This window comes from Dromiciops gliroides, chromosome 1 (assembly GCF_019393635.1).
Source record: "Dromiciops gliroides isolate mDroGli1 chromosome 1, mDroGli1.pri, whole genome shotgun sequence".
NCBI lineage: Eukaryota > Metazoa > Chordata > Mammalia > Microbiotheria > Microbiotheriidae > Dromiciops > Dromiciops gliroides.
The window spans coordinates 591,500,714-591,524,727 of record NC_057861.1 but is presented as its reverse complement, the minus strand read 5'-3'; the positions used below and the strand labels follow the sequence as shown (position 1 = coordinate 591,524,727).

General features: G+C 39.4%; 2 protein-coding genes across 3 annotated transcripts in view; one reads left to right on the top strand and one right to left on the bottom strand.

Annotated features, from left to right (window-relative positions):
* Positions 1-7,776: 7,776 nt before the first annotated feature.
* Positions 7,777-10,922, bottom strand: TMEM186 (transmembrane protein 186). 2 transcript variants are annotated; one of them, XM_043975144.1, is made up of 2 exons: positions 10,812-10,922; positions 7,777-9,075 (listed from the first exon to the last, which is right to left on the bottom strand). In XM_043975144.1, exon 2 carries the CDS (start codon positions 9,031-9,033, stop codon positions 8,449-8,451), a length of 585 nt encoding a protein of 194 aa, XP_043831079.1. In that variant the 5' UTR covers positions 9,034-9,075; positions 10,812-10,922; the 3' UTR covers positions 7,777-8,448. The 2 variants fall into 2 exon arrangements, with proteins under 2 accessions (XP_043831079.1, XP_043831080.1); XM_043975145.1 differs by lacking the exon at positions 10,812-10,922 and adding an exon at positions 9,310-9,379.
* Positions 10,923-10,986: 64 nt separating this feature from the next.
* PMM2 (phosphomannomutase 2) overlaps positions 10,987-24,014 on the top strand; it is a 34,967-nt gene continuing 21,939 nt past the window's right edge. Inside the window, exons 1-6 of the mRNA XM_043975143.1 lie at positions 10,987-11,322; positions 18,116-18,227; positions 19,106-19,182; positions 19,774-19,865; positions 22,096-22,195; positions 22,367-22,442. Of these exons, the coding sequence (XP_043831078.1) occupies positions 11,191-11,322; positions 18,116-18,227; positions 19,106-19,182; positions 19,774-19,865; positions 22,096-22,195; positions 22,367-22,442 (589 nt within the window). The 5' untranslated portion in view covers positions 10,987-11,190. The remainder of the gene's footprint in view (positions 11,323-18,115; positions 18,228-19,105; positions 19,183-19,773; positions 19,866-22,095; positions 22,196-22,366; positions 22,443-24,014) is intronic.

The following is a 24,014-nucleotide window of genomic DNA, read 5'->3' as shown; positions in this document are numbered from 1 at the left end:
CTGTCGCTTGACTAGATTCTCCTTGAGGGAAGCATCCATATTAAAGAGATTTATTGATTAATGTGCAAAAGCTGTAAATGTGGAATGTTAACCTGTTTAGTGCTGGTTTGTTTTGAGTGGCTTCATTGTATTGCCATTCAAAATGTCTCTTAGAAAGATATTTTCTTAAGATACAGATTATGCTGATGTTCATTTCCTTTCTCTTACATAATTGGATGGTGCCCAAAACTAATTTAGCATTATTTAATTTGAAAACATTTTGGACTAGCTCTAGATGGTGATTATTATCCTAAACACTCAGATCAAAAGGCAGCATGGAACAGAACCATAGCTGGTGGTCTAGCTTCTTTCCCTGAATGTTATTAACTATGAGCTAATCATTTCACTTTCTGGTGCCTCCATTTAACACGATATAAAATGGGCATAGTAAGACTAAGCACTTGGCCCTTTTATAACTTTTCACCCAAAGATCTCAAAATATCATGAAAGTCTCTAAAGACCAGCAGACATCCATATAAATATTGTTGCAGAAGACTGAACGCCAGATATTATCTATAGCTAGGAAGAATTAGCAAATTCATGAATTATGACTGTTGGCATTTTCATCCCTAAGTCTATTTAGATTTTTTTTAAGTATAAAATTCTGCCTTAATTAGAGCCATTAGTAGTACCCACAAAAAAAATGAGAATGTCTGACTTACTTCCCCACCTTTTGCATTTAATTCCAGGGAACCAGGCTCAAACAAAAGTTTCATATGCTGACACCTCTAATAAAGGAACTAACTATACATATACACAAATAAAATTCATGAATTTGCTAAGTGTTCTTCCCTACTATGGACTTTGGCCAACTTTTAGCCATAAATTAAATACTCCACTGAGTATGGTTGTATAACTCTCTCAAAGGCTTTCTTAGCCAGGGTCTAATTGATAATTTAATTTTCTTGGGTGGGGAGACTGGGTCCAGTTTTATGCTGTCTTCCCTCTAGGGGTTGGCCTGGGAATTTCACCTACAAAGTAGTTTCCTTGGGTATTATTCATTCATTACCAAGGAAAGTTCCTTCTAGCATATGTTTTTAAATGCCTCTTTATTAAGAGGTCTATGTTGACCCAAGGCATAATGGGGACCCTGGAAAGTCCATTGAGGAAAAATAGCTAGTAGAAGCTAAAGGAAAATCATTATATAATCAAAGATTTAAGACTCATAAAACACAAAAGAATTGTGATGGAATAAACAGAAAAATTCAACAAACCTGCTATCATAGTAGACCTAGCAGGCATGCAACCATTAAAGGCAGATCAAGTGAGGAAGACCTTCATTGGCCAACAACTGGAAATTAGCTCGTGACACATATCAGTTTAGTAGATTTTAGTCAATGTCTCTAGCGAGTCATGTACTTTTACAGAAAACAAGGTCCAGTAATAGAGTCCTATTCACATCCTCACTTTTATTATAAATGGGTGTTTTTTTTATAATTTTTACTGACACTCAGTAACCATGTAAAATTGTGCACAACATACATATATATACGCAAATATATATGTATATATATGTAATATATATATTTATCAGATCATGATAGACAACTTACTAGAGAGCACTGCATACCTAAGCATAAGAAGTGTTATTGTTTACAGTGTTCTGTGGACAGTGCCAAATAAATGTCAAAGAAACTAAGTACACTTCACAATGTAACTGCTGACCATGTACCCGATTCCATGAATTAAATCCATTTCCTGTGTTAATCAATATTCTTAAATAAAATATTTATAATTGACTATCTCCAATGTAAATGTGACCTCTTTCACAGCAGCAACCACTTGGGCTTCTAAGGGTCTATGAGTATTAGGTGGGCACCTCATCAGGAAGATCTTGACACCATGGGGAAGTTGCAATCACTGAGAGAAAGAAGTAACACACAATAGTAAGCATTTAGTAAATGCCAAATAGACACTGTTAAGAAAGAAAAGTAATTGAGATTCTGCCTTGATGAGGGCTATTGTGTGTTGAGTCTTTAGTGCCATGGTATAAAGAACACTAGACTGGTAGAGATCATCTCATCCAGTGATGTCAAACTCAGAACCAGGGGCAACCGGTCCATCTATAAGAATCCCTGTGGGCTGCCTACTGACTTCGTTTTAAAAACATGTTATTTATGGGGCAGCTAGGTGGCACAGTGGATAGAGCACTGACCCTGGAGTCAGGAGGACCCGAGTTCAAATCCGACTTCAGACACTAAACACTTACTGGCTGTGTGACCCCAGGCAAGTCACTTAACCCCAATTGCCTCACCAAAAACAAAAAAACAAACAAACATGTTATTTATGTTGTATTTTTACTTCTTTTGTTAAATATTTCCCAATCTATCTGGTTTGGGCCAAACTCAAGAGTTTTGTGGGCCTCTAAACCTTGACACCTCTAAACCAACCCCCTCCTTTTTAAAGCTAAGGAAACGGACCCAGAGAGGTTAAGCAACTTGTCTAAGGTCACAAAGGTAATAAGGAACAGAAACGGAATTGGAAACAAGTCCTCTTTGGAACTGCCTTTCTCTTTCTCCCCTCTATTAACCTGGATAATTAAATATAGGTCTTCTTGTCCTCTAAAACAATACATAGTATTTCTTTAAAGATAATTTTTACTCTTAAATATGAATCCTCATATCTGTGCAATTTATAGCCCTCGATGAATCCCAGAGTAAACTTATGCTGTTAATCAGTAAGATGACTATTTTATAAACAGGGTGTATATAAACACAGCCAGAAGTAGTAAAACCTCCTGATTAACTTTAATAACACAGGATGTTATAGTTGAATGGAATAGGATCAAAACAAGGCCATAAAAATTGGACTCTGGTGTTTATCATGTTGGGGAGTGGAGAGGGAGGCATGTTAAAAGATACTTTCAAGATACAGACCTATGAGCCCAAATACCATAAAATGCTCATTAAAAGTCCCTAACCCTAGTTACTTTTTAACTTTATCAAATACAAACCAACGAACAATAAGTAGCCTGCCAAATAAGTTCTAGTCCATGGACGTTAAAAGGCCACCATGTCTATTGAAATAATAGTGGTAAGCCAATGCATGAAAAATCTGGCCCTGTTCCTTGAAGGCAGTCTATGGTATTTTTTTTGGGGGGGGGGTGAGGCAATTAGGGTTAAGTGACTTGCCCAGGGTCACACAGTTAGTAAGTGTTAAGTGTCTGAGGTTGGATTTGAACTCAGGTCCTCCTGAATCCAGGGCCAGTTCTCTATCCACTATGCCACCTAGCTGCCCCATATGGTATTTTTAAAAATAACAGTGCTATAAGTCTGCAAGGCACTTGACAGATATTATCTCATTTAATCCTCACAACAACCCTGAGTGTAGGTACTGCTCTTATATCCATGCACAGATGAGGAAAATGAGGCAGACAGAGGGTAAGTTAACTTACCCAGGATCACACAGCTAGTGTCTGAGGGCATATTTGAACTTGGTTATTCCTGACTCCAGGCACTGTGTCACATTTTTATTTGTGCATGCCAGGCACCTAGCAATCTTTCATGTCATCAAATGAATGTTTATTGAATGAACTTAAATTCAACAAATACTGATGAGGCCTATTATTAAATAAAACTCATCTTTAGTAAGAAATGTGCCATCACAATTCCCTTCGGTTTGATATTTATTAGGGATCTACTATGTGCAGAGCATTGTGCTGTGTGCTAGAGGAGTTACAAGTTTTAATAAGGTAGTAGCTACCCTCATGGAACTGGTCAAGTAGGAGGGATAAAGTCTGTTATTAATCAACCAGCATTTATTAAGCACTATGTGTCAAAATGTGCTAGGCTGACTTCCAATAATTATAATACATTGTAAGTACGTTGGAAAGGTACAATACAAAATGTTGTAGAATCAAAAAGCAAGACCAACTCAGAAAATCAGGGAGGGTTTCTTACAGGGAGCAGCATTTGAGTTAAGATTTAACAGATAGGAAGGAATTCAACAGGCTAAGAAGAGAGGATACTCCAGACATGGGGAGTAATATAAGAATGAATAAATGAGCACGTACTATGCGGCAAACATTGTTAAACACTGGGGATACAAATGGGAAAAAGTGAGAGAGTTCTAGTTCTCAAGAAGCTCACATTGAAACTGGAGGAAGATAATACATAAAAGTTAGCTTATAGGGCAGATGGAAAGGCAAGAAAGCCCTATGGGTGTGGCAGCATTTATCAGTGCAAATGGCAGGGCCAGGGATCCTTGGATTGCATAAATTAGGTCATCTGACAATGCTGAGACAATATGTGAAAGCCAGGCATGTGGTAAACCATGGCAGGGCAGATGGTAAGGCCTGGTGGTCCACTATATCACCAGAAATGAGTTGTTAGATGCCATCTCATGAGTTCTATGACAGCCAGGGCAGAAGGGAAAGGAAGGACAGGCAGGAAGGAAAAAGTCACCTCTGGTGGTGGTGAGTCTTCTCTTATCCCAGTCATATGGGGCATAGTGAACAGTACTGTTTAGCTGGAGCATAGAGGTGGGAGGAAGAGGGGAATAGTATGAAATAGGGCTAGAAAGTTAGAATGTTTTCATTTTCTGGAGGGCCTTTCAATGCTGGGAAAAGGTATTTGAATTTTACTCAGTAGACAATAGAGAGCCTTGAAGACTCCAGTACAGAGAAATGACTTTAATCAACCGTGCTTATTAAGCACCTGTATATAAGGCATTATATGCAAAAAATGAAAGTCCTAGCCCTCAAGGAGCAACATGATGGGAACAACCAGCAAGATAGCATCTGGCTTCTCAAGGCGGCCCCTACTCCATCCAGGGGTGGCCCAGGCAAGCACTTCAGTGCCTAGGTAGAAGCTGTGCATCAGGACAAAAGGAGGTCCCAAACTCATACTGGATCTCCCCATCCCACCCCATCCCCATCCAACCAGGGCACAGGGACAGGCTTTGTTGCCCATTACCCAGTTTTGGGTCACAGATCCAAGAGAGGGCTGAGAAAGAGGAACTGCCCACAGGAATGGTGTCCCCTGGGTAGGAAGGCCCTTGGACTGTGTACCAAGGGAGGAGGAAATTCAGAGGCCAGCAACACCAGTGAAGAGACCCAATGACATGGTAGCACAGGCAGTTAGGTGGTAGTGGATAGAGCTATGAACTTGGGAGTCAGGAAGCCCAAAATTCAAAACCAGTCGCATGTTACTGTATAACCTTGAACAAGTCACTGAATATTACTCAGTTTCCTCATCTGTAAAATGGGGATCACACAAGGTTATTGTGAGGATCAAACAAGATAACATGCTAACCTTGCAGTACTATGTAAATACTAGGTTCATAAATTATCACAAGTTTGCCTGGAAAAGACCAAACCTTGAACAGTATCATAGGATCACAAATCTAGAACTAGAAAGAACAATAGAAGCAATTTAATACAGTTCCCTCATGTTATAGATGAAGAATTAAGGCTGAAAAGTTAAGTAACTTCTCAGGGTCATGCATCTGGTAAATGTCTAAGGAAGAATTCAAACTGAGGTCTTCCTGACTCTAGCCCTATACTCTGTGCTCTAGTGTAAGGGGCTAAAATTCTAGCTAGTCTGTCTAAAATATCTAATGAGTGGTTGCCAATAAATTATAGGCTCTAGCAAGAGTTAGACTTTTAAGCATTTATTAAGGAGAATAAGAATTTGGGGAAGAAAGAAAGGCCTAGATTCATCTATCTATTAAAGGGAGAGTGAGCGCATTTCTCCCTCCACTCTTCACCAGAGTCCTGACAAGAGAGAGAGAGAGACCGTCAGCCTGGCCCCCTCTTCCTCCCACAAGCAAACGTCGCTTCCTGACACCAAAGAAAAGTCCCATGGCCTTGCCCTCAGAGGCCTTCTCCTCATGGTGAAGCTTTCCTACAGTAAGTCTCCAGCAGGTGGCATCATTCCAATCGTTACACTAGGCTGCCATCTCCATTGATAATAGAATCTATATAAAACAGGTCCATACATAAAATGAAGTGCACTAAATCATTCTAAAAAATAACACAAACATATTGATGTGTTATGGTCACCTGTAACCCAAGTATTAATCTTGTCCTCTGGAAGTAGTTGTTATGGAGGGATCCATCCCATTGTACAAATGACAGTTGCTGTCATACCACAGAGTTAATTTGCTTTTCCTTGTTTTATGGTCCATTTGTAAAGGTGGCTTGGTGGTTTAAAAAGCAAACCATTTTATTACTTGGAAAAGAATTCTTCAGTCAGTTGATCACATCCTTTTTCTCCCATTGGTTGACTATTTTAAATAGGATTTATGATTTAGGTAAGGGGTTGTACTAGATCTTAGAGGTCCTGGCTTATGATAAATTGGGACAATTGCCAGAAGTGGTTTGCAGAAACCACAGTTTCCTTCCAATTGTTTTTTTGTTTTGTTTGTTACAGTCTGATCAAGTTAAAAATGACTAACAATTTGCTTTTTGGCGCCCTCTGGTGGTATTGTATGAACCTCAATGTCAGAGCTCAAAAGACCTTAGGAACTCCTCTAGTTCATAGAATTCTCCTGACTGCTAGTGCACATTTGTCCAATGCACATTTAGTGTCAAATCTTTCTAGTAGAATCTTACCTTTAGAGCTGGAAAGAACCTTAGAAACCATCATTTACAACTTCTTCATTTTATAGATGAGGAGACTGAGGCAGAGGTTCCAAGGTCATTATACTATGCCCCACTACTAAAAAATAACTTGGCATGCCTTGATAGTTAATATCAACTTCATATCTGAAAGACTACATAAATGCCTATGTTCTGAAAAGAAGTGCTTCTTACTGAAATTACTCCTGTGATCCCTTATAGCTCTAAATCATATGAACCAAAGTTACTCTCTTCTCAAGTGACTGTTAAAAGCTAACTATCAAAGCTTACAGGTAAACTTATAACTTTTCATTTCCATTTATCAATATAAAATGAACAGGGCAGCTAGGTGGCGCAGTGGATAAAGCCCCAGCCCTGGATTCAGGAGGACCTGAGTTCAAATCTGGCCTTAGACACTTGACACTAACTAGCTGTGTGACCCTGGGCAAGTCACTTAACCCTCATTGCCCTGCAAAAAAATAAAATAAAATAAAATGAACAAAAATGGGGGGGGGGGAATTTTTCCTTTGTCCTTATAAAGTACAATCTTTTTTCCAGTTCTCCCCCCTTATACTTACTCTTTTCTTGAATGACTAGTATTATTCTTTAGCTTCTCTTCCCATCTTTTTGACATGGAGAAAATTCACCAATGAGTTAAAGTCCTTTTATGTGTCATTGTTATGCAAGTAACTGGAGTAATTTAAGATCACCAGAAATGCTACTTTCAGGCTGTACAGGCTGATTCATGGTTTTCTAGAAGTAGTACCAGTAAAGGACCTCTTTTAATTCTTTTGACCATGAATCAATGTACTGAAACCCTCCCCTATCCTCAAAAGATGAGTCTGGGATAGATAGTACCTATTAAAGACCTTCATTAAAACTTTCGGGCAGCCAGTGACAGTTTAATCCCTGTTCTTACCAAGACAGGTATCTACATCATCCAATGGGTCATGCTGCCCTGCTGAAGCTCTGTTAAAAAACAAAAAACAAAAAAAAACAGGGGGGCAGCTAGGTGCCACAATGGCTAAAGCACCAGCCCTGGATTCAGGAGGACCTGAGTTCAAATTCAGCCTCAGACACTTGACACTTACTAGCTGTGTGACCCTGGGCGAGTCACTTAACCTCCATTGCCCCCCCCCCAAAATAAAACAAACACCAAATATATGAACTCAACCCCCAAAACTGTTTTTATTACACGATAATATTAATAGCGTATGATTATTTAAATCACTGAAAGATTTTTTTAAAAGTCACAATTGTGATGTTATGCTAACCTATGATTTCAATTCTATTTCTGAGGAGTATACATAGCCATGTTTTATACTAGTCATGTCTTCCTCAAGCACCTACTACATATCAGCAGAGTAATACTTTCTTTTTGATAGACTGAATGTCATTCACATGTCATCAAGGGCCATTATAATCAGTCAACAGCAAGACAAGGATCTGCTATGTCCTGACAATTCTTCTCTCCAGAAAATCAAACTGCCTTTTCTCAGAAAAAGTACACACGTGGAAAATTAATTCCCACTGTACCACTAGAAGCAGTTTCACAGTTCCACCGAGCACTCCCTTTTCAAAGTCTGTTCAGCACTTGTTTTACCAGAAACTTCGGTCTTTTTCTACTTCACTTATCTCTTGACTTTGAAAGACAAATGCTTGGCACACAGTAGGTCCTTATTGACTGAAACCAGATACTCAAATTTCTTGCTTCTTAACCTCCCCTTCTGGTTTAAGCCCTGAGAAATATGCTTGGCACAGGTACAGTACAGCCCAAATCGAGGCTATGATCAAAAGCTCCAGGGAAAGCACATTCCCCTGAGGTCCAGGAGTTTTTTTCTGCCAAACCATTAATGCTTTCCATCAAAATTCCCAAACACTTGTCCAAAACGTTTCCTATCCAGGATGCGTCCAAACCGCAGTGTTAAGTAGAAGGTCTCATCAACGTCATACTGTTGGATCTTCAAGAACACATCAAAGGGACGTTCACTGGTCTCAGATACAGGAATGATGTTGGCCACTGGGCAATATGTGTCTTGACGCCGGCCCCAGAAGGTCAGGTGTGCCACCCGCAACATGGTGCCAGCCTCATTCACATAAAGGATCCCAACAAGCCGACGAAAGAAATGACTAACCCAATACAACATGGCTAGGGCAAATGTAGCAATACCCCCTGTGAAAAATAGGGAGTCCAGGGAAATGAGGTCCTGCATGTACCAATAACAGCTAGGCGGCAATATTACCAAAGTAATCCCTGTCTGCAAAATCTTCACCCGAGACAGTGATCCACAGAATCTGATGCCAGGAAATCGATAAATCATCTGGAATTTTTCAGCTTCCATAGGTGATGGTTTATCAGGGGATGTGGAGATAGGCCTGCCCACATACAAACTGGGAACTTGCATTTTGCAAAACCGTGACCGAGACTCCAACATCACCACCCAACGAATTGGGAAACCAGCTTTGAAGATGGTAACCTGGAAGGAGAAAAGAAACACCTTCTTTCACAAATTCCAATATAAAGTAACAGGGAATTTAATTCCTTTTCCTCAAAGATATATAATATATATATATACATACATATAAGTAAGTAAATATACAATATTAATACAGATAACACAAATTCCCCAGGCTCACAGCCTAGATGTTATCCTCAACTCCTCACTCTCACCTCACATGTCTAATAAGTTGTAAAGACCTGTTGATTCTACCTTGCCAACAACTCTAACATTTGCTCCATCATCTCCCCTGACAAGGTCAATACCCTGGTGCAGGTCCTTATCGAATCACACTGAGAGACTACTGCAATAGTCTGCTAGTTGGTCTCCCTGCCTCATCTCTTCCCCACTCCAGTTCATCCTCCACTCATGTTTCAGTGATCTTCTAAAGCTCAGGTCTAACCTTTGAAACTTGGCTCCCTACCATTCTGTGATTCAGTGGTACTGGTCTCCATGCTTTCCTCAAACAAAACACTAGGAATTCTTTCTTTCCTTGTCTCTGTCTCCTGGTTTCCCTGACTTCCTTTAAGTCCTAGCTAAAAATCCCACCTTCCAGAGGAAGCTTTTCCCAGTCCTTCTTAATGCCTTTCCTCTGTTGATTAATTCCAATTTATCCTGTGTATACTTTATTTACTTGAATTTATTCACTTGAATTGACATCCCGACCTCATGAGGTGACAAAGTGCCTGAGGCCTGAAGGGGAACCCGCTTACATTTCATCTCCCCTCTTAGACCACACACTCCTTGCAAGCAGGGAATACTTTTTTGAACCTTTCTTTGTTTATCCAGTAGCTAGCATTTAATAAATGCTTGCTGACAGATTTGATGTGGAAGACATTAATAAGTGGAGTGGGAGGGATTCGAATCAAGAAAGACTTCCCTAAGAAGATAACATCTGAAATGACCCCTGGAAGAAGCTAAGGATTCTAAAAGAGGGAGAGATGAGGAAGGAAGAGAGTTACAGGCACAGGAGGGAAAGAGAGGGTAGCCTTTGCAGAGGTGCATGGTTCTGGGAATAGCAAGAAGGCCACTTTGGCTGCAATGTAGAGTGCATAAAGGGAGGGGAGGGGAGGAGGTAAAAGAACAGCCTAGGGAAGGCGCATCTCAGGCCTGAGGGATGGGACAGGAGCACAAAGAATCCGGGGGAGCTTTGGGACCCCAGAATCATGATGTCCCAGTATGGAACCTCGGATGGGGAGGCGAGGGAAGGAGGGGGCCCATAGCCCAGCTAGGAGGCCAGGCACGGCAGGAAGCCTTCCCTAACCCCTCTTAATTCCAGTGCTTTCCTTCTTTTAGTTATTTCCTATCTACTATGTCTATAGCTTGCTATGTATGTTTTTGTATGTTGTCTCTCTCGTTAGATTACAAACTCCTTGGGGCAGCTAAGTGGCACAGTGGATACGCCGACCCTGGATTCAGGAGGATCTGAGTTCAAATCCGGCCTCAGACACTTGACATTTAACTAGCTGTGTGACCCTGAGCAAGTCATCTAACCTTCACTGCCCCGCCAAAAAGCAAAACAAACAAACAAGATTGTGAGCTCCTTGAGGACAAGGACTGTCTTTTGCCTCTTTGTATCCCAGCGTTTAGCACAACAATACTTGGCACACACTAGGTGCTCAATAAGTGTGTACTGAATTTATTCACTTTGGCATCCCGACCTCATGAGGTGACAAGGTGCCTGAAGGGTACCCCAAGTGCGCTCCCCAACCAACCCAAGCCGGGAGAGGGGCTCCTTCCCGGTTATCGCAGACGAAGTAACTAAGTTCGGACTCCCAGATAGTGGAGGTACCCGGCGGCCCTTCTCCGGCGCCCCAACAGTTCCAACTTGCCCACACTGGAAAGACCAAGCGCTCACCATGGTACTGCCTCTTGCCTCGGGAAGCGAATCTGCTCCGTCCTCCGGAACTACTTGGCGCCGTGGCGTGCGTGCCTCGATCCCTATCGGTCATATCCCAAGGAGGGGAGGGACATGTTTGGTGCGTTGCATGCTGGGAGTTGTAGTTCCATGAGTCATTGTGGGCTCTAAAAGGGGTCTGGGGCTGCGACTTGGCAGCTTCCGGGCTTTCACGTTCCCGGCGTGCCTCGCGGGTCATGCGGCAAATCCCGGAAGCTTCAAGTGCCAGCGCGTCTCGTCTCGCTTGTGACCTGAGTGTCAGGATGGCGGCTCCCACGCCTGTTCTCTGCCTCTTCGATGTCGACGGAACCCTCACCGCTCCGCGACAGGCAAGCCGATCCTGAACCCGCCCCACGCTGCCACCTGATTCACAGAGCCCGTTTCCCCCGTGTGCGGGGGCGGGGGAGGGGGGAGGGAAAGGGAGAGGTAGAAATCCCGGCGGGGCCTGGTCACCCTGGGGCAAGGAACGGGAGGGTGCTTGTAACCGGCCACAGCCAATGGAGGACGTGAGGTCCACAGCCTTAAAGAGCACCTGTGATCCGGACCAATCAGTCCCTTTTACAGATGAAGAAACTGAGGCCCAAAGAGGACTTGCCCAACGTCACCTAGCTAATAAGCAGCAGGGTTAGAATTCGTACCCAGAGCCCCGGACTCCAAATTCAAGAGTTATCCCACCCAGCCATTGGACAGTCAGGCTTCCCGGGTCCTGTTCCCCCACCCCAAATAAAAATGTGTAGCCCCCCTTTCTTCCCTCTTCCCCCATGTCCTCAGGCGCACTCCCTTTCGGGGAGGGGTCTGACCCTGTTTGGGTGGTAGCTCTGTGAGCATGATCCTTTCATTGCAGGGCTCTTGGGGTGAGGGCGGGGAGAGAAGGAAGCGGGGTGCTTGCCTTTTGGGATCTTAAGTTTCGTGGGGGAGTCAAATGTAGTTCAGGATTCTAGTGAATATTTATTAAGTGCCTACTATTTACCTGGGTATACAGTGATGATAATAGCTGGCATTTATATAATGCTTTAGGATTTATCAAGAGCTTTACATGTGTTCTATCTCGAAGATGTATTTGGGAGGTGCTGTGATTATCTTCACTTTAGAAAGGAGGACACTGAGGTTTAGAGAGATTAAGAGATTAAACCGAGGATTTCACATAGCTAAACGCCTAATTCAGAATCTGAACCCACGTCACTACCTACCTTCAAACTATAATGAAGAATTATAATACCTGAAGGCCAGTGTGTGGTACTTACTATTTAACAGGACAAGATAAGACCGTGTACAATTAAGTGTGCTATAAGGAAGAATGTGATAAGTGCAGAGGAGACATCCAGACAAAATACTGTTTTGTTTTTGTTGTTTTTTTTTTTAAATTGAGAACTAGGTCACTTTCAACTGGGGGGGGGGTAGGGAAGAGATAATCTGCAAAGATGTCATAGAGGACATAATTATCGGCGTTCTCTTGAAGTTCCTCAAAAAATGGAGTTCAGGTGTTAAGGGAGTCTCTTCCAGGCCAGGAGTCTGAGCAAACAGGGCAGAAACTCCTAAATAGAACCAAGCAACATAACTAATATTGGAAAGTAAAGGTTAGTATGGAGGGTGAGGTGGGGTCAGTTTGGTTCAATTCAGCAAGCACTTTGTCCCTACTATATATTTATTAGGCACTTGGGACACAGACACACACCCCAAGAAAAAAGAAACAATCCCCACTCTCAGGGTTCATGCATTTTACTTGGGCAAACAGTATGTATGCAGATAAGTAAGTATAAAACATATACAAAGTAATTTAGTGGAGGAAAAGAGTGCAGGATGTAGAGCACTAATAATTAGGGAAATCAGGTAATGTCTCTTGTGGGAAGTGACATGAGTAGAGACTTGAAGGGAGCTAGGCTTCCAAGTCAGAAGTAAGGAGAGAGTGCATTCTAGACATGGCTTGGGGGACAGTCTGTAGATAGACTATCTTGTTCAGGGAACCAGACTGTGAAGGTGTTTGAGTGCTAGAGCAGATTTGGGTTTGGGTTTATTTTTGTTGGGGGGGGGGGTTGTGTGTGTGTTTGTTTTTTACCTCCTAGAGGTAGTAGAGAACCCTTGAAACTTCTTTAATAGAGATGGTGACATGGTCAGGCATGTGCTTTAGACATATCAGTTCAGCATCTGTGGATGTTGTATTGGAAAGTGGAAAGTTTAAATGCAGTGGAACCAACTAGGAGGTGATAGATGATAAAGGCCTGAACTGTTATGGTATCTGTAAGTGGAGAGAAGAGGGAGACAGAAGGCTTAAAAGGTAGAAACCACTACGATTAACAATTGGATATGGGAATGGGGACCATGTCAGGAGGGTTGAAAGCACGTCAGGGCAGGGAAGAGTAAAAGGATTGGTATGTGGCTGTGAGAGCTCAATTTAGATCAAGCCAATCGTCAAGGTTGCAACTTTCTTGTAGTACTTGCTTTTTAGAAAGGATTGAACAAGAGATTTAAGGATAGAGGGCATTGTAAAGGTGAGCTAATAAGATCAGACTTTTGAAGGGAGAAAAGTGAGACCAGACAAAGCTGATAACCCGGGAAAGCAGGAAGGAGTGAAATGATTAGAGGTTGCACTGACTATGGAGTATAGGTTTAGAAGGGGGGAAGGAAAAACCATAGGAGGTTGTGATCTGAGAGTTATAAATTGTGAAGGTGGGTGATAATGAGATTAGGGGCATTTGAGAATCCATCATTATGTAAACTGAAGTCCCCAAATAGAAGGGCAGAAGTTGGAGTGAAGAGGAAGACTGAGTCAGGTATTGAACTTTTGAAGACTAGCTTGGGAGTCAGTAGATAACTAGGTCTCTGGTTGGAGATGCCCTAGTTCACTGATTCTCTGGACTCATGACAGTTTGTAAGGGACAGGGGGAAGCAGTTATTTCTCTCAAATCATCTGAACTTTCATTGTAGCAGAGAGGTGGCACTGGATACTCATAGTCTCTGCTGCTGAATATAAGGTCCTACCAGATGCTTTAAGAAGGAGCAGCTAGGTGGCACACTGGCCCTGGATTCCAGAGGACCTGAGTTCAAATTCAGCATCAGACACGACACTTACTAGCTGTTTGACCCTGGACAAATCACTTAACCCTCATTGCCCCAGAAAAAAAAGAGTCAACGATAAAAGATTAACTTTTCAGTCACTGCAGCTTTAAAGACGATCTCTGGATTATAGAGGGTTCCTTGGAGTCTGCGTTGGTCCAGAAAGTGGTAAACAAATTTGGGTCATTGAAAATCAAAGGCAGGACAATCAGGGAGTAGTTGGATTAGTAAATATTTACATATGATAGCATTATCCAGAGCTCCAAACTTTCCTCTAGAGATATTTGGTACATTGTGAATTAGGGACTACAAGCTAGGGAAGTACAAACTAGGGAACATAAATCTGTGCTCACTTGAACCCTACAACTGCCACTCATTTACTCTCCCTCATTCAGGTTTCTAGAACAGGTATTATTCACGTTATTTGTGTAAGGAAACTCAGGCACAGAATGACCAGGTGACTTCTCCAGGGGCATTCAGTTAATGGCAGATCTGTCTGAAATAAAAGATATGAGGTCTCAAGACCTATAGACACATTTACATTAGCAAACCACTTAATGAGTTCCTTCTATTGCACATACTTAATACTGCTGTATTATACTAATGGGGAGAGGCCTCAAATGCAAGATCCAACTGGATTCCAGGAAGTTTTATCTCCTTGAGTAGACTACCTCCTTTGTACATTGTATATTTTCCTCATGTGTAAGCACAAGTCAATTTGGAGGGGGCGGGAGTAGTGAAATGTTTTGCGTGTTAAGGTCTGCAGAAAACACTGCATCTTATTTCCAGTTATTTGGAAGTGACTTCCTCAAGGATATTGCGGGAGAAATAGCTGGGAAAATTGAGATGGAATCATTTAAAAGAAACATTTGTTGATGATATAATTATTAATAATATACTTTCTCTCCCCCTCCCCTTACAACTACCTGAGTTAAGGGAGAATTAACTTTATTATTCAATAGTGTAAGTTCCTTGAAGACAGAGATTATTTCATTTTTGTCTTTGTATCTCCAACAACTAGCAGGAGTTTTTTTTTTTTAGTTGTTGTAGGGACTTATTTAATTGATGTAAGAAACTCCCAGTAAAGATATGTCTTCTGCTGTTGATGTAAATGAGCAACTGCTCTGATTTGTAAGGCACTGAGAGGTTAGGGACTTGGTGCCTACAATCACACAGCCAAATGTCAGAAGTGGTGCTTGAACCCATGTCTTCTGACTGCAAAGCAGCTTTCTGTTCACTGTGACATTGTTTTTCCACCTGGAGCATATTAAATGTTTAATAAATGCTTCTTGAGTGAAATTAATCCTCATTTTACAGATGAGGAAACAGACTCGGAGCTTGAGTGGCTTAAATCAGTTAAAAGCTAATAAGTGTCAGAGCCAAAAGTCAAACCCAGGTCTGATTCCAAGTCCAACACTCATTTCACTCTTCCAGACTGACTCTCAACCCACAATGTATTAGCTAAAGTATTTTCATTAGAATAATCTTTATATCCTCTCCTGAAAGTCAGATAATAGAATTGCTACAAATCTGTTTAATAAAATGATTCCTAAACTTCAGTCCATTTATTTTCTTTTAAACTTTTTTCATTGATATCTTTCATTTTTATAATACCACCTAGCAAGCCATTCCTTGTAACAAAGAATGAAAAAGAACAGTGAAAAGGGGGAAAAAGCAGTTCATTAAAACTAACCAATATATGACCTGAGTCTGACTGTATGAATATTCCACATTCATAGTCCTCCATCTCTTCAAAAAAGGGAGAGAGGTTCATTCTCAACTCTTTGTCAAGTCATTTAACTTTCTTTACCTCATTTTTCTCAACTGTAAAAGGAAGAGCCTAGACAAGGATTTCTAAGGTCTATCCCAGTTGTTGTGATTCTTTCATTAATATTTTTAGTAATTGAGTTTTCCTGGGCTACTTAAAACACCATTTTCATTTTAAGCCTTTTGTCAGTAACTATGGAATCAAAAGTTTTACCTGTATAATGTGGGGATTGGACAAATAATTTCTAAGACCCTTCCAGCAACACTCTGTGCCTCTTAACAGTGAGGAAATTCGGGGGAAACTGGTTCTTTTCTCTCCACCAGATGGCCTCCTATTCCTCTGGGAAAGATGAACTAGGGCTTCAGCTGAAGGTGCTCCTAGAACTCTGTTTATTTCTAGTTACTATTCATTGGTAGAGGAGGCAGTGTCCCTTGTCACATTAGGATCAGGAATCTGCCCTAGTCATAGCATTGTTACTGGCAAATCATTCTCTCTTCAGACCATATGCCTCTAGTCCCTTCCTTTCCTGAATACAATGTTTCCTACTCCTTTTCTCATAACATAGGCCCATTATCCCTTCTGCCCCAAGATTCCCCTTGCATCTTTTTTTTCCCCCAGTGATATAATTTTGCCACTTCTGACATCCTGAAACATAACCTATACATCCTGTATTGTTCCTATCTCTAGGGACAAAGTTCCTGGCAAAATAGAGAATTGATCACGAAAAGAACACTTGGTGTGTCAGGAGACCAGGGCTCTAATTCTAATGCTGTGTGGCCTTCAGCCAATCACTTTACCTTTCAAGTTTTCTCACCTGTAAAATAAGGGTGTTGGGCCAGCTTATCTCTGAGGTCCTGTCCAGCTGTAGTATGTGAAAATTGTTATTGGGATACATCTTTTATTAATAGAGGTTTATTTTCAATATAACATGATTATTGGCAAATTACAAAAGTAGAAAGTGATCTACTCAAAGCTATAGTCATACTATTAAGCAATTTTGTTCAATAATTTTCTGAGGCTGTACCTTGTGGAAAATTTGTTTGGAAACTAGTTGATTTGGACTAGTGCTGACTTAAAATGTATCAAAAAGTGATACAGCATTGTTTTACATTCGTGATGATAATTTTTGTAATCATCAGTAATAATAATTTACATCTAGTGCTTTAAGCTTTACAAAACACTTTCTTCATACTATCCCTATAAAATAGTAAGAACAAATATCTCCATTTTACACATGAAGAAATGGAGGCCCAGAGTAAAGTTAGGTGACACAACTTCTAGGATGAGTGGGAACTGGCCTTCAAGCCCAGGTCTCTTGACTCCCAGCATTCTTTCTACTATAACTTGCTTCCTCTCCACATAAAGCGCTATTATTTTAAAAGATGGAAGGGATTACTTATACAAAAACCTCTCTGTTGTACCTAAGATTTTACCTTGGGATTGTGATTGTATAGTTGGATGTTACTTTCAGTCTAATCAATAGATTATTTGCAGCCCTTGAAGTAATAAGTAGTGTGTCTTTAACCACCCAATTACCTTACATATATCTTGGTGATTTAGTTTATCATTTTGCAGTGAGGTTAGGATTTGGCAAATTATACATAGGACTCTATTTGGAGAAGGAATTATGTTGAATTTCTGATATTTTACAACCAGAGTAAACTTTTTTTCCTTTTTCCTAATCTAGCTAGGGCAGAATAGACTATTTGAGGCATTCTCTCACATAACCTTTACTTATTTTAGTACTACATACATAGTTTATACCATTTTGAATTTTGAGATACTTATATACATAGTGCTATTTACACTTCTAAACTCCAGATTTTATATATTAGATTTGAATTTTGTGCCTTTTAAGTTTTTGAAAGTATGACATGTATGTTATATGATCGATAAAAGCAATATGATTGTTAAAACTATTAAAGTCATATTGTTGTATATTAATGTGGGTATGAGCAATCTTTTCTTTGTTATGTTTTGGTATGGTTTGGGGGTTTAGGTGACCAATAAGAAACAAATATACATTGAAGTATTTCCATAATAAATTAAAATATTTGACTTGAGCCCATCAAAGTGGGAAGAAGCCCTTTCACCATTGCAGTTGTAAACCTTCTTCCTTTATGGCCCTGTTAGATCATTTTATCCAGGCTTGCTAGCAAAGTTAATCATCATTGCTCCAATTTTACCTTTTCACAGGAAAGTCACCTAGGCCTAAAAAGATAAAGCTATACAGATCTGTAATTTTAATTTTGTGGCCATATTGTGTTTAATTGGTTTCTCTTTTCCTTTTTAATATACAGAAAATCACCAAAGAAATGGATGACTTTTTACAAAAATTACGACAGAAGATAAAAATTGGAGTAGTAGGAGGCTCAGACTTTGAGAAGGTGCAGGAGCAGCTGGGAGAGAATGGTAAAAAATAATTACTGTCCTAGTAAAATATTAACTTCTTTTGAGAAAATTATGCTGTTAAAAATATTAAGTCATGTGGCTCTAAGCCTAGACTTCCCATATGGTGGATTTCCTGTTTCCTTGTTTACCAAACAGCTTATCTTATAAATAAATGGAATTACCAGCAGGTAAGTAAATTTGATGCCCAAATATTAGTAGAATCACCTTAAAATAACATCCTGGGCATAAATTTGAATCACTGTTGGCCCTAGCCTACTTAGAACTAGAGGCCATGCTTTCAAATATAATCATTTACTTTCCATATTATAGTTTAATGTACAAGTTGGGGTTTTTTTGGCCTACAGTTTCTAAGAATCAAAAATTCTCCTCTAAATTACTATTTTCCCCCATTGTTTGCAGTTTCTTGTTATGTTCTGAGATATTTTAAATCTCTAAAATGACGAAATAATTGGGTCAAATTTAGCTTCTTCAGTTGTATTTCGTCTGGTTCCCTTCTCCCTCTCTTATCCCAGACAAGTTATAGAACAAAAGTCTTATCATCTTCTAGGACTCACCACAGGAGGGCGTTGTGTTAAGGTGCCATATAATAAGGTAAAATATGTACTGTTAGGGAATGGGTCACCATGTAGTCACAGAATTTTAAAACTACCAAGATCAGTGATCTCTCTCATCTTTCAGATGAAACAGATGCAGAGACATGAACTGACTTGTCCAGTTTCATATAGCTAATGGCAGAACCCAAACTCATCAATGTCAAGTCTCCTAATTCCTAGGCTGATGTTCTTTTTATTATATCACTTGTAATTTTTAAAAATCAGTCTTGAATAGAAACATATAAATAAGTTACATCATGATTTGCTACTCGTTTTTATTTTTAGTGCTTGAAAAATATGATTACGTCTTTCCAGAAAATGGTTTGGTAGCATACAAAGATGGCAAATTTCTGTGTAAGCAGGTAGGTCTGTTTCAGAGTCTCCAAAATATTCTTTGCACTGTTATAGTAACAATTTATAAAATAAAATTTCATTTGATAGCCATGCTTTGGAAATAGGATAGGAAATACAAGGACCGACTTTAAATAGCACATCCTGATGGCTTTTTAGACACATAGTCTTTCTTAGTACAACCTACAGCAACAAGTAGATCTTTAAAAATAACAATTTGGGGGGAAAGTGGTAGTATATCGTACTTGGATTCTGGGAGCTATTTGACAGTGCGTATTGTAACCTGCTTCCTCTTTTGATTTTATTGGGAGTTCTGAGTACTTTCTAAGAAGGTGTAAGTCTCTGGATTTTATAGGAAGCATTTGCAAGCCCATGAAAACAAAATCTAGTGTAATGAAGCAGAAAACACATTTGATTAATAAACTCACTGTTCTGATTAACCTGACTTTGTTTAATCATGGGAAAACTAAAGGAAGGAAAAATGAAGAAGGTAATGACACACACTTACCTCATAATCATATAACAACTTTGGTTGATTGGAAAGCCGTTTGAGAAATGGATCATACTTAATCTGGTAACTCCAAAGTGTTTTCTTTGTTTAGAATATTCAGAGTCATCTGGGTGAAGACCTAATCCAAGATTTAATCAACTATTGTCTGAGTTACATTGCCAAGATTAAACTGCCAAAGAAGAGGTAGGTGTATGTCCTTATTAGCATAATCAAAATATACATCCTCCATCTGGAGTAAATATTTGATGCCTTAGATGCTGTATTATTAGTGGACTCGATACTAATTTTAATCAGAAAACTGCCACTTGAGTTTCAGGACATACTGTGCTGTTGGAACAAATTCAGACTACTACAGTGTAGAGAAGGAGCCTGTGAATTACTCTGGTCAGTGAACAAAGGCCTTCTCAGATGATGTATATCCCAGAATAGGGTAGAGATAAGAGATAGGAATTGGACCTGTGATTTCATTGGTATAGGGAACTCCCTCTACTAATGTAGGCAGGTTGGTACCTTTTGTACAACTTCTTTTCTTAGAAAGTTGCCTAGACCATTGAGAGGTTAAGTGACTTTCCTAGGGTCACATAGCCAGTATTGGATGGAACTTGAACCAAGTCTTCAAAACTTTGAGGCCAGCTCTCTATCTGCCACACCACACCACCTTTCATCACAGAATAACAAGTAATAATTTAGTGAACTAGCAACATTGAGAATCCAACTTTTTATGGCCCCTAGAACCAAAGGTTAAGATATGCTCAAAATGAGTTTTATTGGTTTGATAAAATTAAAAATGCTCAGAAAATGGACTGTTTGAGTTGGCAGATGAAGATATCCTTTTTTTAAAAACCTTGCTAAAAACTTTTTTTTAAGCTGAAAAGAATTAAGTGGACCGATGCTGAGTGAAGTGAACAGAACCAGGGGAACATTGTACACAGAAACAGCAATATTCTGTGATGATCAGCTGTGATACTTAGCCAAGACAACTCCAAAGGACTCATGATGGAAAATGCTCTCCACATCCAGAAAAAGAACTGCAAAGTCTGAATGCAGATTGAACCATACTATTTTTACTTTTTTAAATTTATTTTTTTCTCTCTTAAGGTTTTTCCCTTTTCTGATTTTTCTTTCACAATATGACTAATGTGGAAATAATATTTAATGTGATTGCACATGTATATATATGCCATCTTGGGGAGGGAAGGGAGAGAGGGAGAAAAATTTGGAATTCAAAATCTTATAAAAACAAATGTTATGGGGAAGCTAGGTGGCACAGTAGATAAAGCACTGGCCCTGGATTCAGGAGGACCTGAGTTCAAATCCAGCTTCAGACACATGGCACTTACTAGCTGTGTAACCCTGAGCAAGTCACTTAATTCCCCCATTGCCCCACAAAACAAACAAACAAAAAATGAATGTTGAAAACTATCTTTACATGTAATTGGGAAAAAAATACTAATCTTTGATAATTCAGGATTTATAACGCTTTATAATTATTATGAATATTACTTCTTATACATTCTCATACCAATGGGTATAATTGATTGGGCCAAATGTATGGAGTTGGTTTTTATCACCAAGTCTTTTGTTTTTTAAGTGTAGGGGAGAAAAGGATTTCTTTAACTGATAATTCTTATAAGAGACTGGTATCAACACTTAAAGGTTTAATTTAGTTGGACTACAAATTAGACCAGGGAAAAAGTAAAAAGGAGTTCCTGCTGGGAATCGCCCCATTTCATCATAGACTAATATTCATTTCATGAAATAGAAATCTGACTTGCACATTATTGGGTTGTGGAGGAAGTTATATTTTGATCATTCTGAAACAAGACCTTTTCCAAAAAGGAGTTTTCAAACTGCAGAAGAATTATTTCTTATCCTTGTTTCAGGGTAAATTCAGGGCATTTCCTGAAAAACTCTATCTGGTGTCATAAAGAATTTATTGTAGTGAAATGAATTTTTATAAGACTTTCAGAATCATATTTAGGATTAATCTCTCCCTGGGTCTTTTTAGTTTTATCATTTGTCATCAGAGCTTAGTTCTAAAAATGTTTTTGTGCTGCATTTCTAGTAAAAGCAGTGTGTCTAAAGTCTCTCTTACAAAGTAGCCATCTAGAATATCTGTTGTGTTCTTTTACTCAAATATTTATTGCTGTTATTTGTAGTGATATCAGTAGTATTACTGTTTACCTAGCACTCTTCAGCAAAGTTCTGTGTTGCAATTTCACAAACATAGTACATGAACCTAGGTGAAAGTTATTGACATTGATTTGTGTCCTAGAGACGTGTCATCATCTCATCTAACATGAACACTGACTTTTTTCAAGTTACCCAACATCTCAACCTTTGTTTATGCAATTAGAAAATGCTCAAATCATTATTTCTTAGAACCTTTCCTCGACCTTATCTCTCTCTTCAGAGGCACTTTCATTGAATTCCGAAATGGGATGTTAAATGTGTCCCCTATTGGAAGAAGCTGCAGCCAGGAAGAACGACTTGAATTTTATGAACTAGATAAAGTAAGTCTTTCCTAAATATCCTTGGCCAATTATTATATTTAGAAAAATGAGCTAAGATGTGTTACTTTGTTACCAAGAATAAAACAGAGGAAAAATATTTGTTCTTTTAAAATTATGTTTCTGAAATCAATTTCAATCAGCAACTGATGTCTTTTTGTTTTTTCTCTCCAGAAAGAAAACATAAGGCAGAAATTTGTAACTGATCTGCAGAAAACATTTGAAGGAAAGGGTCTTACATTTTCTATAGGTATTTTCTATTTTAAAATTTATTGGGGATTTTGGTACCTTTTACCAGATCTTGTTGTTAGTTCTGTAAACATTTGTTAAGCCCCTATTATGTACAGAGCATCAGGCTAGATGCCAGTTGAGGTACAAAGTTGAGATGTCACCATTCTTAGCCTAATAACGTTTACAGTCTAGTAGGAGGCTTTGACACATACACAGGTAACTAAAATACACTGTAATGTATTATAAAAACACATGAATCTCCACCAAAGTCCTACTTCATTATGTCATTGAAGTGACCCTGGGCTCTTGAAGATAATGCCAGCTGACCACAAACTGATAGAGCCCACGAAGTTAGAAAGACTTTAGTTATGGGCCCAATTCCATCATTTAAGCACTGGCTTAGCTAGTTTAGAAAACTCTGTCACCAGCTTGGCTACAGGATGATGACTTTTTCATTTATAGCAATCCTCAAAGACCAAGTAGTAGAGGAACTATACATACAGGTGAAGTCACGGATCCTTGAAGTGTTAAAACAAGTCTAATCATATGTAATAGGATCCTGTATTTCAGTAGAATTGGCTTTGTAATCCTATGGGTTGTTTTTGTTTTTTTTAATGCATTTGAAAACATGATTTTGAGAAGGGATCCGTAGATTTTATCAGACTGCCAAAATGGTTCCTTAAACAAAAAAAGTTAAGAACCTTTACCTTAGGTTCTCAAAGGCTATGTCTACGGAATGCAAGCTCTAGTAGATCCTACCCAGCTAGACATAAGCACAGGCCTGGCATTAGAAATTCAGAAACACCATCACCAGGTGCTAAGTATTTTTGGCAGTCGCAACATAGAAAACTTTATATTAAGGCATGGAGTGGGCAGTGACTTATATCATGGAGAAAGAACCTATCGTGCAACTACAGTGACAGAGAATTCTGTTTTCCCAGGTTAAAGAGCAAGCAGACCTGTGGTTACTTACAGACCAGAGCACAGGACAGGGGTGTATAGAACGTGCCTTTCCTTAAATTGTACCACCTGGGACCCCCTGAAGCTTGGGACAGTGTGCCCTGGAAGCAGTGCCCCACTTTAAGAAGGAGTTAAAAGTCAAGAAATAGGCTAGCAAAATGAGCAGACAGAAAAAAACGTGGACCATAGAAAGCTGCTTTGGTGACAAAGAAGATCAAAACACACCCTCAGAAGAAGTCAAAGCTCAAAGTCAAAGAGCTTCCAAGAAAAATATGAATTAGTCTCAGGCCATGGAAGCCCTAAAAAAGGACTTTGGAGAAAGTCCTACACCAGAGTAACTGAGAGTCTTTTGAAATAAGTCCATAAGGGAGGTATGGAAAAGAAGTCTGAGGAAAGAGAGGTAACGTCAGGGGAGACTTATAGGAAAAGGTAAATTTAAAGTAGGATTTATCAGAGAAATGAAAATTCTTTTTTTTTAATACCATTTTATTTATGCCTTTTGTTTTTTATACCACAGGTATAAATCTAGGTGAGGTAAAAATTCAGCAGGTCAAAGTCAGGGAATTCATATTTTCCTAAATCCAGGAGGTAAAAATCTCAGGGATAAGTAATGGTAAACAAATGGACAGAA

Coding starts and splice junctions, on each gene's coding strand:
- TMEM186 (XM_043975144.1), bottom strand. CDS start 9,033: ATGTTGGAGTCTCGGTCACGGTTTTGCAAAATGCAAGTTCCCAGTTTG.